At 37.6% G+C, this 16,283-nt stretch overlaps 2 protein-coding genes across 7 annotated transcripts; one reads left to right on the top strand and one right to left on the bottom strand.

Annotated features, from left to right (window-relative positions):
- Nucleotides 1–2,009: 2,009 nt before the first annotated feature.
- On the top strand, nucleotides 2,010–6,174 carry LOC112165643 (myb family transcription factor PHL7). Of its 2 annotated transcripts, none has more exons than XM_024302244.2 (7): nucleotides 2,010–2,193; nucleotides 2,885–3,112; nucleotides 3,537–3,613; nucleotides 3,777–3,819; nucleotides 3,959–4,016; nucleotides 4,334–4,403; nucleotides 5,275–6,174. In XM_024302244.2, exons 2-7 carry the CDS (start codon nucleotides 2,896–2,898, stop codon nucleotides 5,812–5,814), a joined length of 1,005 nt encoding a protein of 334 aa, XP_024158012.1. In that variant the 5' UTR covers nucleotides 2,010–2,193; nucleotides 2,885–2,895; the 3' UTR covers nucleotides 5,815–6,174. The 2 variants fall into 2 exon arrangements, with proteins under 2 accessions (XP_024158012.1, XP_040375392.1); XM_040519458.1 differs by lacking the exon at nucleotides 2,010–2,193 and adding an exon at nucleotides 2,282–2,672.
- A 541-nt stretch (nucleotides 6,175–6,715) lies between these two features.
- LOC112165641 lies at nucleotides 6,716–14,927 on the bottom strand. Of its 5 annotated transcripts, none has more exons than XM_024302240.2 (15): nucleotides 14,854–14,927; nucleotides 14,665–14,747; nucleotides 14,320–14,416; nucleotides 14,070–14,151; nucleotides 13,863–13,966; nucleotides 13,549–13,675; nucleotides 13,070–13,164; nucleotides 11,599–11,722; nucleotides 10,391–10,471; nucleotides 10,099–10,197; nucleotides 9,820–10,005; nucleotides 9,219–9,359; nucleotides 9,076–9,132; nucleotides 8,295–8,429; nucleotides 6,716–7,279 (listed from the first exon to the last, which is right to left on the bottom strand). In XM_024302240.2, exons 3-15 carry the CDS (start codon nucleotides 14,358–14,360, stop codon nucleotides 7,085–7,087), a joined length of 1,467 nt encoding a protein of 488 aa, XP_024158008.1. In that variant the 5' UTR covers nucleotides 14,361–14,416; nucleotides 14,665–14,747; nucleotides 14,854–14,927; the 3' UTR covers nucleotides 6,716–7,084. The 5 variants fall into 5 exon arrangements, with proteins under 5 accessions (XP_024158008.1, XP_024158010.1, XP_024158009.1 ...); XM_024302242.2 differs by having other exon boundaries at nucleotides 14,320–14,427; nucleotides 14,854–14,920; XM_024302241.2 differs by lacking the exon at nucleotides 14,854–14,927 and having other exon boundaries at nucleotides 14,320–14,427; nucleotides 14,665–14,842.
- Nucleotides 14,928–16,283: the final 1,356 nt, after the last annotated feature.

Genomic DNA, 16,283 nt, shown 5'->3' with positions numbered 1-16,283 from the left:
GAAAACGAAACCTTATTGGAATCAAGTAGCAGAGATTGAATAGGAAACTTCAATCAATAATCCTTCTATAGCAAGGAACAGTCAAAGCCCTAGGTATAAATACTAGGGTTCAAGGACAGAAGAAAGACCTCTCTCAAATCAACTAATTCCAGCGATTACAAAGCTTCCTCGGAGCAAACCTTCAACCTCGTTGAAACCCGGTGACCGCGCGCCAGTCCTAGTCTCTCCAAGAGCCGACTGTCAGCATCACCAGATCAACCCAGCGACCGTGCTTCCAGTCCTAGTCTCCTCGCGAGCCGACTGCCAGTGCTACTGCCACAGATACTACCAGCGAAGCAAGGGTAACGCCCTCGCAATCTAGCGAAGCTAAAGATACGCTTTAGCAAACTCCGTGCTTTCTCAAGATTTCCCAGTGATTGCTCTGCTCAACCTACAACGTTGAGTATCGATTTGGTGACCGAAGAGATCACACCCAAAGTCCTTATCTGTAAGGCAAAAGTCCTTTCTCGAAAGGCTAGAGAAGAACCATGTGGCGAGATTGGTGTTCTCCTCGTCCACAGCGCTTGAAGAAGAAGTCAGGTCAAGGGACTACCCCGACGACTGCACTCCACGGTGCTGGCACGCCTGCGCAATCACATGCTCAAAAGAGACAGTTTGCACCCCTACCGGATTTTCATGTCAAACACTTATGACTTAACCAAACACGATTATTTAATTGAATGGGAAACTATTTCACATTCCAGATTTGATTTCCTAGCTAACAAACGGGGCCATAGAGAATAATTATGGAGACTGTAAATAGAAAAATTATGGAGATTTTGATTTTTGCTTCCCCTTAATATAGAAAATATAAAAAAGCTGTTGGAGTTACTCTTACTTGGCGACTTCCACCTCTCCGCCTAAGCCATGCCAATTCCTCAACAACACTACCTCTTCTTCCGATAACAAAAGTTTAGAATTGCCTGATCTTGAGTTCATCCTCACATAAGCAATAAGGAAATACACAAGACTACAATCACAAATTATTACCTTATTATCCGTAAGCATTTCAAAGTTTTTACCTCATGGGGTCTCTTAGGCCCCGTTTGGGATTGTTTCGCTTTAAAAAAAAAATCAGCTTTTGTTCAAAATTTTAAATTTTATTGTGTTTGGTAAATAAGTAAAAAACAGCTTTATTTGGAAGTTATAGGTCAATGACATCAGATTTTAGAAGCAGCCCAGAAGTTGTTTTTAGAAACTGTTGTAGATCAAAACACACTTTGCAGTTGTTTTATGTACTGACAACACTTTTAAAAATATTATTTACCAAACACGAAACTGTTTTAATTCATAGTTGATTATTCTCACAACACAGCAGCAGCAGTTTTTTTTTTTTAAAAGTCACAGCAATCCCAAACTAGCCCTTATTGCGGAATAACAGTTGCACTAGGACTTTGTTTGATTTGCAGATTTGATGGTTTGGGAAAGGAAGCCGGTTCACTTCATGTGTTTGGTAAGCACAAGGAGAGGAATAAGTTTCCCAAAGAAAAGAATAAAGAGAATCCTCCAATCCCAAAGATTCATTTTCCCGCATTAGTTACTCACATTCTATTTTTTTATTGTATTAATTATGATTTTCACAAAAAGATTTTCAATTTTTTCTTTAAAAAAAATAATAATAACTTAGTCTACCCCACCATTTCATATATAAGTGAGAATCAAACTCATAACCTTTATAATATTAGAATTATAACTTACCAACTGGCCACAGCTTACTACCGGCTCTCAATGTTACCAAACTTGAGAATGAACTTTCATTATCTTAATTTCTCATCTAATGAGAAAGACAAATGAATCATTTTTTTTTTTCATGAAACAAACGAGGTCTAGAAGTTTGTTGACCTGATATTAGAATTGTTTAAGAAAAAATAAATAATAATAATAATAATAAGAGAGAGAAATGTAAACCATGGTGGGATAATTTTCTCCGAAGTGGTCCGCTAGATAAAACATTGGGTATGGGCGAAGGAGCTAACAGGGAAAAAAAAAGGCCTTGTAATTTAGTTTCCTTGTTGGGGTGCGTGGGTTGAGCTATTTTTTAATACTTGGCGCTAACACAGGGAGAGAGAAACAAAGCTCCGAAATTGGAGGGGGCGGGTGGAATTCGTGAGAGAGGGAGAGAGAGAGAGAGATCTGTCATCCGACCTCACCTGGGTACGTTTTCTTTCTTTGCCCTTATTCTTCAAACCCTAATTTCTTGCCGTTTTGGTTAATGATTGATTTTCCAATTAGCTTAATCAATAGACCTCTCTTGTTTTGGGATCCTTGCGTATTTAGCATTGGGGGTTCGATTTCGATACTAACACCTTTGTCTTTATGCGGACAAATCATGGACCCTCAACCTGATACAGTCTGACTTCAATAAAACTCGACGACCACTACCAATTCGTTCAAGCTACTTAGTATGAGAATTCTTTCTAATTCTTAGTAATATAACGTCATTTCTTCGTAATTTTTGTGGCCATGGAGTGCCATAATTGGTTTTCATCAGTTTGATAACTTAAAGGGATGAGTCTGTTGTACGGTCAGAATCTGTATTCCTAACTGTGGGGTTTCTGGTTTGGTAAAAGTTTGCCTCTGATATGCTTCCGGAGAGACAAAGAACTGAAAGAACTTGAGCTCGAGAATTGCATGTATGCCCTTTAAAATATCCCACTTTTAGTTGGGAATTTTTTTTTTCCATCTTATTGATGTATTATGGTAATCTAGATTGTATTTTAGTAGTAAGTACAGCTTTATGAGTCTTGAAGTTTTTTTTTTGTTTGTTAATGCAGCAGAGCCACATCCTGCATCATTTGTGCTAAGATCTATTACTCATGACGTCTTTCTTGTTTTCTGTTTATAGATAAATGACAAATGTATCAACCAAACGGTGCTCCTAGTTCAGGCTTAATCCAGAATAATTTGTTAGTCCATGGTCAATATTTAGACTGTGGCACCAATACAATGGACAATGTCAATGGAGCGAAAAGTCCCAGCAACTCTAATCTTGCCTCAAAGCAGCGACTGCGTTGGACACATGAGCTTCATGAACGCTTTGTTGATGCCGTGGCGCAACTCGGTGGGCCAGATCGTGAGTCACCTGAACTTTTTATTTGGTTAACAGGGTTTTTATTTTTTTGTTAGTTAAGTTGTGTCTTCATCAAAATTGGGGGTAATATGGTGCAGTTATGGTAACTGAGTGGAAGGTTGTATTTGCAAATGAAACTTTTGTCTCTTATTTTCATACTAGAGTGTATGAATTTGGACTTGACCATATGTGTGTTTCCATAGATTCTTACACTAGGGCGGAATCAAATAATATGTTTGAGAACTTTATTGAGATCAGAAGATATGTTGCAACTTGCAAGATTAAAGATCTACATTTTTGTGCGTTATGTTTCCATGCACGAGAATTCTAAATTTCAATTTGAGATATATTTCGACTTTTGACCTGTGATATGATATGTACTCACCCCAGAGGCGTTTTGTTTTCTTTGTTTTTAATATTTTTCTAGGTGCAACACCCAAAGGTGTTTTGAGAGTGATGGGTGTACAAGGTTTAACCATATACCATGTAAAGAGCCATTTACAGGTATACAAAATTGTTCCTGTCCAAAAATTTTCTTTCCTTTTAATCTGTTTTATTTTTATTTTAGTTTGCCTTTTCGCTTTCCACTTTTGGTGTGAGATGGGGTGATGCAAGATTTCTTCTCTCATTGGTTTTTCCATTAATGTAACTTGTGTGTTGCATTCAGAAATATCGACTTGCAAAGTACCTACCCGACTCCTCATCTGATGGTAGGTGTATGCTTCCACTTTTCTATTTATTCAATTATTGATAACATCGGCAGATTGTCTATTGTGATGCATATAAAAGATGTATCGTTATAGGACCCTTCATTATGGTGTATTGATTCTCTTCAAATCTTAATTCAAGGGGGAAAAGCTGACAAGAAAGAACCAGGAGACATGCTTTCCAATGTGGATGGTTCATCGTAAGTAGAGTTGCCTATTATGCACTAACTATTTCATTTTATTATCAGTAGAAAAACCATGTCAATTCAGATTAGCTCCAAAAGCTATAAGCATGCTTGCAGCACATAACTAAATAGGCATCTGGATTCTTGAATAAATTTCTATATCTTAATTTGTTTCGTTCTGTCTGATAGTCACAAAGTAAGCATGAGAGTATGTAAATTATATACTAAAGAATTATGATTGTGTGAGAAACCTATCACTTTGTTTACTATTGACGTATCAGTTGACTGATTGATGTATCTACTAAGGAAGTATGCACTCTTTCTTTTTGCAGTGGAATGCAAATTACGGAAGCATTAAAGCTGCAAATGGAGGTGCAGAAGCGACTGCATGAACAATTAGAGGCATGCTTTCTCTACAAATTTAGCTTTCAGTTAATTAGTATACTGTGTCAAGAATTAATTACAATTTACTGCCCTGTGTTCATACTTGTATTTTCGATTTTGACAAACTACCAATGGACTTACCAATTTCATGCAATCTAAATATGTCATTGGCAAACCCATAGCAATCCTGTTAGTTATGGGTCCAGAGAACTGCATTTGGAAGCTCGTAAATGCATTATTTACCCCTTTTGTGGGATGGGTAGTGAGGTTAAAAGACATGTTCCCCCTTTCTGTGTGGCCCACATGATTGAGAAACCCTATATTCATTTTCCCTGTCAGCAAATGACAAAATTACTATTGTGTGGATTGCATGAACTTGGTAAGTTCAATGGGCAGATTATCGAAATTGGAAACACATGTATGTAATTGTAATATGGTAATTACAGGGTAGTATTGCAATCAACTTAATGGCAAAATTCTTTTGTCAATAAATACCATATTATCGCCCCTTCTTTGGGATGATAAAAATCTCCATGAAGAGCGGGAAATGGGGAAAAAAAAATTGAGATTTTGCATATTCTTGCCTTATTCTTTGTGTGCTACAAAGCCTCATATTACTTTGAATCTTCAGCTTCATGTCTGTCATTGTTTAAGTTTCCAAATTAGCTATTATTAATCTATATGATTCACCTGTCAAGATGTTCTATGACATATCAAATAATTGGCAAGCAAAATAGTGTCAGATCAGAACCTCCCCCACCGACTAACTTTCAGCTCATAGTCAATGCAAAGAGTGGGGGGTGAGGGGAGGGGAGGGGAGGAGAGCCTTGTTGGGTCAACATTAATGAGCTGTAACTCATGAAGCTGATTGTTTCATCATGCACAACAGGTACAGAGACAGCTACAGTTACGGATAGAAGCACAAGGTAAATACTTGAAGAAAATTATCGAAGAGCAACAACGACTTAGTGGAGTTCTTTCAGAAGCACCTGGCCCTGGGAACTCCACCCGTGCATCAGATGATAATTGCCCAGAATCTGACAAGGTTGACCCAGCAACCCCTGCCCCGACCTCTGAGTGCCCCATCCAAGACAAGGCTATCAAGGAACGCGCACCAGCCAAGAGCCTTTCCGTCGATGAATCTTGCTCATCTCGTCATGATGAACCCTCAACTCCAGATTCTGGTTGTCATGTTATTTCTCCAGCTGAGAGCCCAAAAGCAGAGAGGTTGACGAAGAAGCAAAGGTTTAGCATGGGTGAAGCATTTTCTAATCCAGAAGTGGTGCTTACACATCAAATATTGGAGTCCAGCTTAAACTCTTACCAGCAAGCACACACCATTTTCATGCCCAGGGAGCATTCTAATCCCACATCTGGGATTTCTGTCAGGAATGTTGATTTGGAACAAGTTGCTGGGAGTGATATGTAGTTGGTATATAAAGGACTCCAGGATTTTCTCATGTCTTTAATCAAGTGAAAGAATGTTGCCAAGGACGGGTGTTTTTTAAATAGAGGTTCCTGCTTCAAACAGGCCAATGGAGAACTGTCTTATTCAAATTGAGTTGTGAACATGGGCGGAAATTAATACTCCTGCAATATCATTAACCTAGGGCTTGTTCATCACCGTCCCTCATTGCCTGTTCACATCCAGGTTGTCAGTTGGATATTTTCCTTTATGACCAAAATTCTCAAATATGTTATTTTTATGGCACAATTTCTTTTGGTATTTTGTGTTTCCGTTTCTTTCCTGATTGCAGTGAGTCAATGAGTCATGCACCATTAGCTGCCGCTCGTCAGAACAAAAAGTACCGTTAGTTGTTATTCAATATTGCAGCCTGAATCAAAATGTACCAGGCTGCCTGTGCTGGATTGTAAGCTTCAAGGTGGTATTGCAGGACATTTTGATTTCTATGTTTATGTTTTGCTCCATGTTTGGTTGACTGGAAAGGAAAGGAATCACTTTCCTTTCCTTTGGGAAAGTGTTTCCGGAGGGGGGGGGGGAGGGAACCAAATTCCTCCACTTTTTCCCTTCCTTTGGGAAAGTGTTTCCCTTCCTTCCTTGTCCCTTCCTTTCCCAATACCCACTTTCCGTGAAACAAACATGGCCAAAGGCATTGAGTTTCCAATTCACCAAAATATACACTTCAAAGCCAAAGAGCCGATGAGTTTTGGAGTTGTACTTGGGGCACCATAAATGCCAAACGTAAATTTAAAATCCCAAAGTTTTTCTGAGAAAATCCATTTTGAGGCAGCTCCACACGATCCCTGGCACAGGGGCTATCATTCTGAACACGGTTTACATAAGCACATTATAGTCGGGAAAAACCATCTGGTTAAAATGTTCTCCTGAATCCTGACAAGAACAAGAGCAAAACAATACCAACTACCAAATATAATGAACAAAATGAGGACCCAGCTCCCTAAACAAAGAAAGCCTATTAAAGTCGTGCCCATTCTAGACCCACAACTTCACCTGAACTGTGGTTTTCACTTGGGGACTTTTAAAATGCACAAATGTGGGTTTCTCATGAACAATGTAGATCACGAAACCTCATTTGACGCCAAAGTGACACCGTAATTAGAATAAGACTAATCATTTTAAATAAGGAAAGGGAAAACGAACTGCTGATGCAGAAAGTAATATTTGAAGATGGAACAATCATACATCCTAGTTACAAACACCTTGTATGGGGAAGTCATCATGTGTGGTGCCTCCTATGGTTTACTCGCTTCAGGATGCAAAGACGCAATCTTTTGCCAAGGGCCTCTAACTTTTCAAATTTCTCACTTTTGGGCTTCTTTGGAGCAATTGGAACTTTCTTCTTTTTCTTCACCCCTTTCTTCGGGTCCGGTGATTTTTGTTGCTCACATTGAAGGGTTGCTGCATACACCTTCTACAATCAAAAGGGCCAATTTAAAATCAAGAAAAGCAAAATCAAAATGATGTTGTCAAATCCATTTTGAAGCATCATGCATCCAAATCAGTGAAGGGTTAAGGCAGAAAACACCACCAAAAGAGGAAAAAGAAAGGTATCTAAGAGCAATATGAATCTAGCTTCCTGTTTACGCATAACTGTGTAATTTCCTGTGTACCCATAAATCGTTACCAAATGGAATAAGATAACAAATAACGATAAAGTTCAAATCAACAAAAAGACTAGTAAAGATAATATTCTTCATGGCATTTTAGTGAGTAGGATCTCTCATCAATATGCAGTACATGTTCAGCAAGATCTTGCATCAGTATGCCCAAGATTGGCATAGAAGAAAAGCAGGGTTTATAGCAATATAGAATACATTGATTGCCAAAACAGGGGCCAAGATTTTAAAACCTAAGCAACAAATGTATCTCTTATATTCGAACTTTTTTTAATAAGTTTGCAGAAGTCAGGAGACTGAAACATGGGTAAAGCTATCGTACGTTAACATTTCTCATACATGTCATATTTCATGTAATATTTACCACTTTGAGGACTCATGTGGTAACTAGAAAAAGTCCTCATCAAGGTAAATAAGGTCCTCGTTAGAGTTAAGTGGGATTCTCATTAGAGTAATTAAGTCATAAACGTGGTAATTGTAGTATGTTCTCATTTGAGTAATCAAATCCTAAAAGTAGTAATTGTATGTATGTCATATGTTAAAATATTGTAAAATTTCACCTGAAACATATAATTAATCTATTAAAAAAAAAATTTGAAGATGAGAGTATATGCACAACATTTTAAATGTATCCAACATATTCAAATAGATTATTATCCAGATCAGCTAGCTATAGGTCTAGTGGTAGTTCTCTCACCAACGTTGGATGAGTCCCGAGTTCAAATCACCCCCAAGGTAAAATATAATAATAAAAATAAATAATTTAATAAAAGAATTATATATATATATATATAGAAGAGAGGGAGATACCTGATGACTATTGTCAACAGCTGTGCAATCAGAAGATTCTTCATCACTGCCTTCTAGTGAAGAGCATCTTCCCCAACTCTCTCTATTTGAGCTTGTATATGAACAGCATTCTTCATTCTGACCATTTGGCCGATCCTGTAAAAAATAATATAGCAAAATTTCAGAACTGCGCAACATGATAGCCTTTATTGCAAAATTTCAGAACACCTTTGAAACAGGATAACCCTTAAGCCTTCTCATAACGGTCATATATCAACAAAAAGACGGTTTAGGGGAATCGCCAACTCCATGGTTTGCTCCATTATGGTCTGGGGTTTGAACCCATCAAGGCACCTAACTACATTTGCTAGAGTTTCCTGCCTCCTAAAGCCCCTAGTTTTGAGCCCAGGTTTGGGGGATTTCTGGGTATAGAAAAAAATTAAAAAAGATATAATGGTCAAATTTCAGGTCTATTGCCAATCCCTGGGACATAGATAGGCATAGGATAGGTAACAGAAATATATATAAATAAACTAGGTGGAACTATAATCTAATTTGCATTCTCTTAAAGACATTACACCATGCAAAACCTGTAATTTCAAACAGTCTGGATGATAAACAGACAACAGTCCTCGAGAACAAACTAAATCTGCACAAAGAACTATCCTGCCAAATCAAGTCAACCAAAAAAATTGCCCATTCCCGACTTCCTTTTGTGATACTTGACCTTAGTTCAAAAGACAAAATGAAAGAAAGAAAAATTAAACTCCCAAATTTTAAGGATGGTACACATTTAAATAACCTGTAGATTTGACGTATCGTGACAATTAAGTGTGCCATCTTCATCATGCGCAGAGTCCTGCATTACCAATAAAAAGCAAGTTGCACGATGGTTCAACAAAATGGGTACATGGAGGATAAATAAACCTAGATTAAGAGGCATACAACTATAGTAGCCATTGGTGCGATTTCAGAGAGAAGGTCTCCCACAGATTTTTCAGTTGCAATGGCTGCAGGAGCATAAGAAGAACTTGCAGCATCAGTACCAGCAGAATGAACACCACTGATTATCTTATGTAACAGGCCCTGAAAAATCAAAAGATGGGAGAAAATATTAATTTTTATCCACGGAAATAATAGCTTAATTACGTCAATCACTATAAAAAAAACAAAGCTAAGGTGAACCTGACTTAAAACTTATGACATCATCAAAATATAATTTGAAAGCCAGCTATTTTGGTTAGTAAAATTTTCAATAATCTCATCACTAATGAACAGATGATGATGAGAATGCTAACTGTGCATGTGTATGGTATCTATGTGTCTGTTTGTTTTCGGTTGACAATGAAACATTGTACCATCATGAACTAAATGCATGACCCAAATCATCATCATCATCTTCATGGTATGTATGTGGTGCACCTCTCAATTTGAGTTTTAGTGAAAAACTCCTTAGCTACAACGTATCGACTGTGGTACTCATTATTTCAAGGAATCTTTAATAGGATATCAGAATTCTTAATATCTTGTATGAAAGAGAAATCACCTCATCCAAACCAGCGCCAACCTTCAAATCCTCTAGATCATAATATTTCTCAGGCTTACATGAATGAGAAGAAGATATTTGCGGGGGATGAAGAACATTGTAAAAGAAAATTGAAACTGAATCATAATAAAACTGTGGCCGAGAGGAATTGTGATCACCATCAAAAAATATAATATTTTTGTCCCCCTGCAAAGAATTAGAGATATAGTTATTTCTCAAAACTCCAACTGCAATGTATCATGTTCCAGGAAACTATAAGATCCTTAATTAAGACAATACTGCATAGGACTTGTAGATGAGATCAGAATGGCTGGTTTGGATGAACTTGTCGTCCTTGGCATGTCCAAATAAAGCAGGAATGAATGTTTTGGATGCAACCTGCCAGCATAACACGAATTCTCATATTCAGTTATAGATGTGTTCTATATGTATAATGTTACCTATAAACATAGGATGGGTGTTGTTCTTTATATTATTAAGATTAATCTAACAATCAAGATTTATGAATCAAAAGAGAGAGAAGGGATGAGGCTGAAGCTGAGGGTAAACAAAGTCATGAGCACAGAATAACCTGTAAGCAATTAAGATCCATGATATCAAACTTTGCCTTCTTCTCAATTATCCGACGCATGTATTGTACTGCCATCTTAACCTAGTTAAAGAGGACATAGGTCAAAGAACAAATAAAAAATGGAGCGGATATATTAAATGCTTCATCCATGGAAATACTAACAACTTCCAGAGAATTAAAGAAACAACTATGGCATAGATATAAGCATATATAGGGTACGTATATACCAAAAAAAAAAAAAACATCTGTATAAATACAGGAAGGGCTTCAAGAGAGGACATCCTCCCATGAAGAAACCTACAAGTAATAAACAGTACAACTTTCAGGATCCTTTACAAGAATTGTCCCTGCAAAAACCAGTCCAGGAAACTATTTGGTCTTGAATCTTTGTCGAGTCTGGACTCTGCATCACAAATACAGACTCTGCACACAATAGGCTATGGGATAAACCTACAAATGATGATGAAATTAAATGGCTAAACAATTTCCGACTTGATTAGTATTTGTAATGATCCTTGGAGGACCTAGAATGTAGAAGGTTCTGAACATTCGTTTGCAGGGTGAGGAAACTGTCATTTTTCTTAAAAAGATGATGTCCTCCCTTGAATAAAGTTAATATAATTTATTTATTATTATTATTATTATTTTTTTTTTTTTTTTTTTTTTGAGAAAGAGATAATTTAGTTGCTAGAAACGTTAAACACTACAAGAGGACAAAAGGGTTACAACAAAAAAATCCAAACAGGAAGAAACAAGAAGGTAAACCAACACCAACTATGTAACCGCAGCATGCGAATCCAACCAGATATCTGACAGAAAAATACCCCTAAACTTCTGTGGAGACAAATGGCCACAGAGCAAATCCAAACTAAGCTATTTCCCATAAATCCTGAGTCCCTACACCTACAAAATCACATATTCTCACGCGACCTTGGCCTTCTTTGACTGTTTTTTTATGAATCTCAGAGAAAGGAAAAACCAGCCTTTGGATTTACCCAAATTAGTTTAATCTACCCACATACAACTTAAGCCAAAGATACAAACTGTAGAAAAAGAAGGTCAACCATGTTAAATTTTCCTTGTACAAAATGCACCAATGAGGGGATAAGCAAGATGCCATTATACAGGACTAAAAGAAATCTGATAATCCCCAAATAAGTATGATGCTTGTCTACATGTATATCAATGTGCATGGAGAGAGATAGTACAGTGAATTTAGGAAGCCGGATCTTGTACACATCCACTAGCTCCATCATTAGAACATACAAGTTTGAAAAGGCACTATCCAACACCATTCCAGCAATGGAAGGGTCTTCTGCTCCATAAAGAAGGCTGCATTACAAATATGATATTTAATTATGTCAGGAGTTTCAGGAACATTCTTATACACAAGCAAGCATAGAAGCCGGTATTTTCTTTTCTGAGAATTAAAAAAGAAAAAATCATGATCATTGGATCACCAATCCAATACTAATTTTTAACACAAAATGAGTGAGCAAACCATTGGAACGTTGAAATTTAACCAGCTGAAGAAGTCCTCAAAAGGAATCTAACGTAGTTATGAGTCAATTTGGTTAGGATTAGGAGTTGGCATCTCATTGATGCAGAATAGCCTAGAGATTATTTTATATCTTTTAAGTATTTAAATTTTAAGTCTGAGGGGCATGCTTAGGCTTGTGACCCAATCTATCTTAGGGTTTCTATGTTGGGGTTAGAACTGGTATTCTATTCTATTGTAGGGTTCTAGAACTATCTTTAGCTTCATTAAATAGATGCATCGTAATCATTGTTAGCAGAATTGATAAACGAATAAACAGATTATCTTTGAATCTTTGATTATATCCCCTCTATACTATTCTTGCTGTCTCCCTGGTCTGTATTTCCCTCATCCCTAGTTTCTTCTATTTCTCCTCCTCAAAAGCCTGTCCTCAGAGAGATATTTTTCAAACCTTTCCTTCATTTGCCTCTTATTATATGTATGGGATGGGAAATGGAGAGACAGTCCAGGCAAAAGTACCTCCCGAGGTACGAGTAGCTTGGTTTATTTAATACTTGTGATATAATTCAGAGGAGATGGCCTTCTTGGTGTCTCTACCCCAATTGGTGGGTGATGTGCAAAAGGGATGCTGAAAGTTCGGATCACCCACTGCTCCGTTATCCATTTGTTTTATCCTTGTGGAGAATATTGCTTAACAAAACCCAAATGAGCTGGGGCAATCCAACTTCTTCTATTGCCTTCTCATGTGAAAGGTATAAGTTAGTCGATAGAAAAGGAGGGTGTGGTGCTACAGAGATCTGCTACGTTTGCAATTCTTTGGGTGGTGTGGATGGAGAGGAATAGGAGGATATTTGGGGGAGCAAAGGATGAAGAGATGTATATCTTGTCGGATGAAGTATCTTCAGAAAATCTAAGGATTATTCTTTCCAAGTTTTTTCGTATGATTGGAGTCCTGTTCCGTTTATTTACTCTTTTTAATTATTTGTTTGTTTTAGGTAGTTGTTAGTGACTTAGTGTAGCTTGCAATGTGGATTGCTCTACTTCTTCTGGGGTACAACTTGACCCTTGTATTGTTTAGTTTTGTCATTAGAGTTAGAAATTGATTTTCTGTTCCTTTTAGTGAAAGTATGTCTCCTATCAAAGAAACAAAGTAGTGTCAACAAATATAAAAGATAAAGTACCAAGTGACTGCTCCCATAGATCGCCCCCATAGACCTATACGCGAGATTTGTTTGTTGCTTCTTAGATATGAAACCACGATCTTGAGGTCATCTCTCTAACACAGATGAAAGCAAATTTACAAACTTCACAAAGCAAGAGCAAGTAAAATAATAAAGGCTAATTACAGTTTGCACTCTCCAAGTATATATAAGTTGTTCAAAAAGTCCCAAAATCCTCATAAAGTTACAAATAGTATTCTTTTACTCCATTTGAGGATCTGGAATGTGGCTTTAGACTGTTTTTGGTTAGCGTGTCAACTAGAGGGGGCAAACTTTGATGGAATAAACAACAAGGATATTTTGGTATTTGTAACAATAAATCCCTCCGAAACACTAATGGGGTAAAACACTACTTTTCGTTACATTGAGGATAAGAATGGAACTCTTTGAACAACTGGTGCCAAATGTAATCCCAACTAATAATAAATGATGCAATATACCTCATGCCAACCAAGGCTGACATAGTCACCATCAGATAAGCCTGAACCCGAAAAATCAAGAGTGAAAACAGTGATATTTGATGGAAGAAGAATTACAGCGGCTTCATTTGCATCTGCCCTACATCCACTGCATCACAGTTGAGAGTAAGTTGTAAGCTCTTTGTCTAAAAAGGCCCGTCAACATATTTAAACTTTAGGAAAGAAATTCATCTATGAAGCAGTAATGGAAAAGTAATTAACACATATGGAAGTGACGTAGACATTTTTCTTTCTTAAAATAGAACTCTCTCGTCTCTACAATAACGGTTACGTACCTGTTTCCATGGCAGTATACAACACAAGGTAGAGAAGAATCCTCTGGCAAAGGTGAAGGAAGATAATGACTACACTGCAAGGTATGGCCTCTAGCATTCCTAAGCTGCAAGTAAAGAGGAACGTGTTAACCAAGCAAGCTGAGAAACCAAAATGCATTTGCAGCAAATAAAAACTACAATGTCCTGGTAACTGGTGTCCATACTTGCCTCCAAGTCTTGTCGTCTGTATGCTCTGCCTGCAAGAGTGAAATCCCTTTCCCATAGGTACTGATCCGGGTTATAGTCTGCCCTGTAGCAGATGCACATAAAATCATTGACAGAGGGACAGGAATCATGGTAGCACTGAGGATAAGGGTGGAGGCTAGATGACTTAAGTTTCAAAACTAAATTGGAAATAATCCCCTACTTTTCTTATTTGTCTGATTCTGAGCTGGAAAGCTGAGATGCATTAGCATACCTGGGAGGGCGAATCACAAAATTTATGAATTGATCAATCATCTTGCTTTCAGACGTCCCTCAAAGCCACTCCGCCCCATAAGACAATAGGGGATTCACTGAAAAAAGGCTGAATCTCATGGTGAGCTAAAAGTATGAATAAAAGGCTTTGAGCTATTATTAACTATTTAACTTTTCCCCAAAATGAAATCAGAGAGAGAGACCCAGAAATCAAGATAGTAATAAAATTGGCATTCCCATTCCAGATCTTCAATCATCCAACTCTTATGAAATGCTGCTATTCTGATTGTACAATGGCAAAAGAGAGAGAAAAGAAAAGACAAAAAAAACAGCCAAAGCTTTTTACCTGGATTGTAGAATTCCCCCGTGGGCAAACCACAACGACCTTCAACTTGACAACTAAATGCAGCTTTCCTTCCACTTTGCACTCTGCACTTTGCAGTGAGACAGAGAGAGCCAACGACAGAAATCAGAAAATCAAAACTTAAACAAGTATAGCATATTTTGAACTAACGAGATGTTTGTTTTCTTTTACCTGAAATGGAGAATCGGTGGGAATTAAAAATGAAGTTCCTGAAGGTGAGGATGAGATTTTTTTTTTAGAGAATGCTGGCCCATTATAAAATTTAATTATGAGAAAATGCAAAACTCGCTTGTTTGTCATTTAAATTTTAATTCTCAAACATTATGCATCGGAATAGTTCTAATTACGAGAGATTTACCTCTTTACACCTCTAACTTATTTTTTTCCCAATTAATCATTGCAACTCTTATAAGTTGTTATTTAATATATATATTTTTTAAGAATATCATGTCGATATATATTAATACTCAAGCCATAAATGATTATTACATATCTTTCCTCTACAATCTATGGGTATATAAAGAGTTTGTAGAAAACCACAGCGATACATAGATTAGGTTCGATCATTTGACGGTATCAATGCTCACTTATTTAAGCAAGTCCACAGACTATGAAATAATATAGTAAATAAGCAAGCCTAAAAATAAAACTTATAGTTGCCCTAAAACAAAGGAAATAGAGTTCCCTAAAATAAAAGGAATGAGTGTAACAAGACTAACTAAAACATAAAAAGGACTTAGGGTGGAAACTCCAGCCCAAATTACTTAGCCCAAAAGGGCAGCCCCAAGAAAAGAGGCCTAGCAAAGATTGGCTTGACCCAGCCCAAACTTCATCTTCCACTCCACTAGCCGGATGTAAGTACAATTTCGGTGCAGTTCCATCAATCCCTCCGCCGCGACCCTCATCGCCTCAGCTCAAGCCGCCATGGACCCAGCCGCCTTGTCGTCCCGATCCCCACGTCGAGTCGTGCCTTCACGAGCCAGTTTCACCACGCTGTCGTGCCCTCCGATCCAGCATACTTCAGCCCCGCCCAGATCTGGAAGACACGCTTGTACACACCACCACTACAAGGAAGATGGCGTCCGGGACTTGTTGCTAAATCCCTCCAGCCTAAAACCTGAATCAAACCCTCTCCAAGGAGCCCCCAGGCATGTAGAATTCAAATTCCCGTCTAGCAACAGCCCCTGACAGGCGAGGCAGACCAAACGCTGCCCATGAGTGCTGCCGGACAAGAAGAAAGTTGCAACCTTTATACACTGATCGATCCGAGTTTCGCCGAGCAAAACCCTTAACTTGAATTTTTTAGTTGTTATTTAATACTCAATTAAGTTTATTGCTAATTTAATGAACTTTTTTTTGTTAAATTTGTTTTTTTTTTTTAATTATTTTTGAGACTATTTTGCCCTAATTCTTTTTTAGAGAGAGAAAATGGAAGACAGAGGAGACATAGGAGACTTCGCTGGAGGTAGTCGGACTCGGGTTGCTGATCGCTGGATTCTGGTCAACGGTTGCCTAAAACCTCACCGAAGGTCTCCAAAGAAGTCACTGGAGACTTTTATTACCCTCCAATAAAACTCAATAAACTTTTATTGCCCCTCAAA

Source organism: Rosa chinensis, chromosome 5 (genome assembly GCF_002994745.2).
Source record: "Rosa chinensis cultivar Old Blush chromosome 5, RchiOBHm-V2, whole genome shotgun sequence".
Classification (NCBI taxonomy): Eukaryota; Viridiplantae; Streptophyta; class Magnoliopsida; order Rosales; family Rosaceae; genus Rosa; species Rosa chinensis.
The sequence above is the reverse complement of the archived record's forward strand: the minus strand, read 5'-3'. Positions and strand labels throughout refer to the sequence as shown.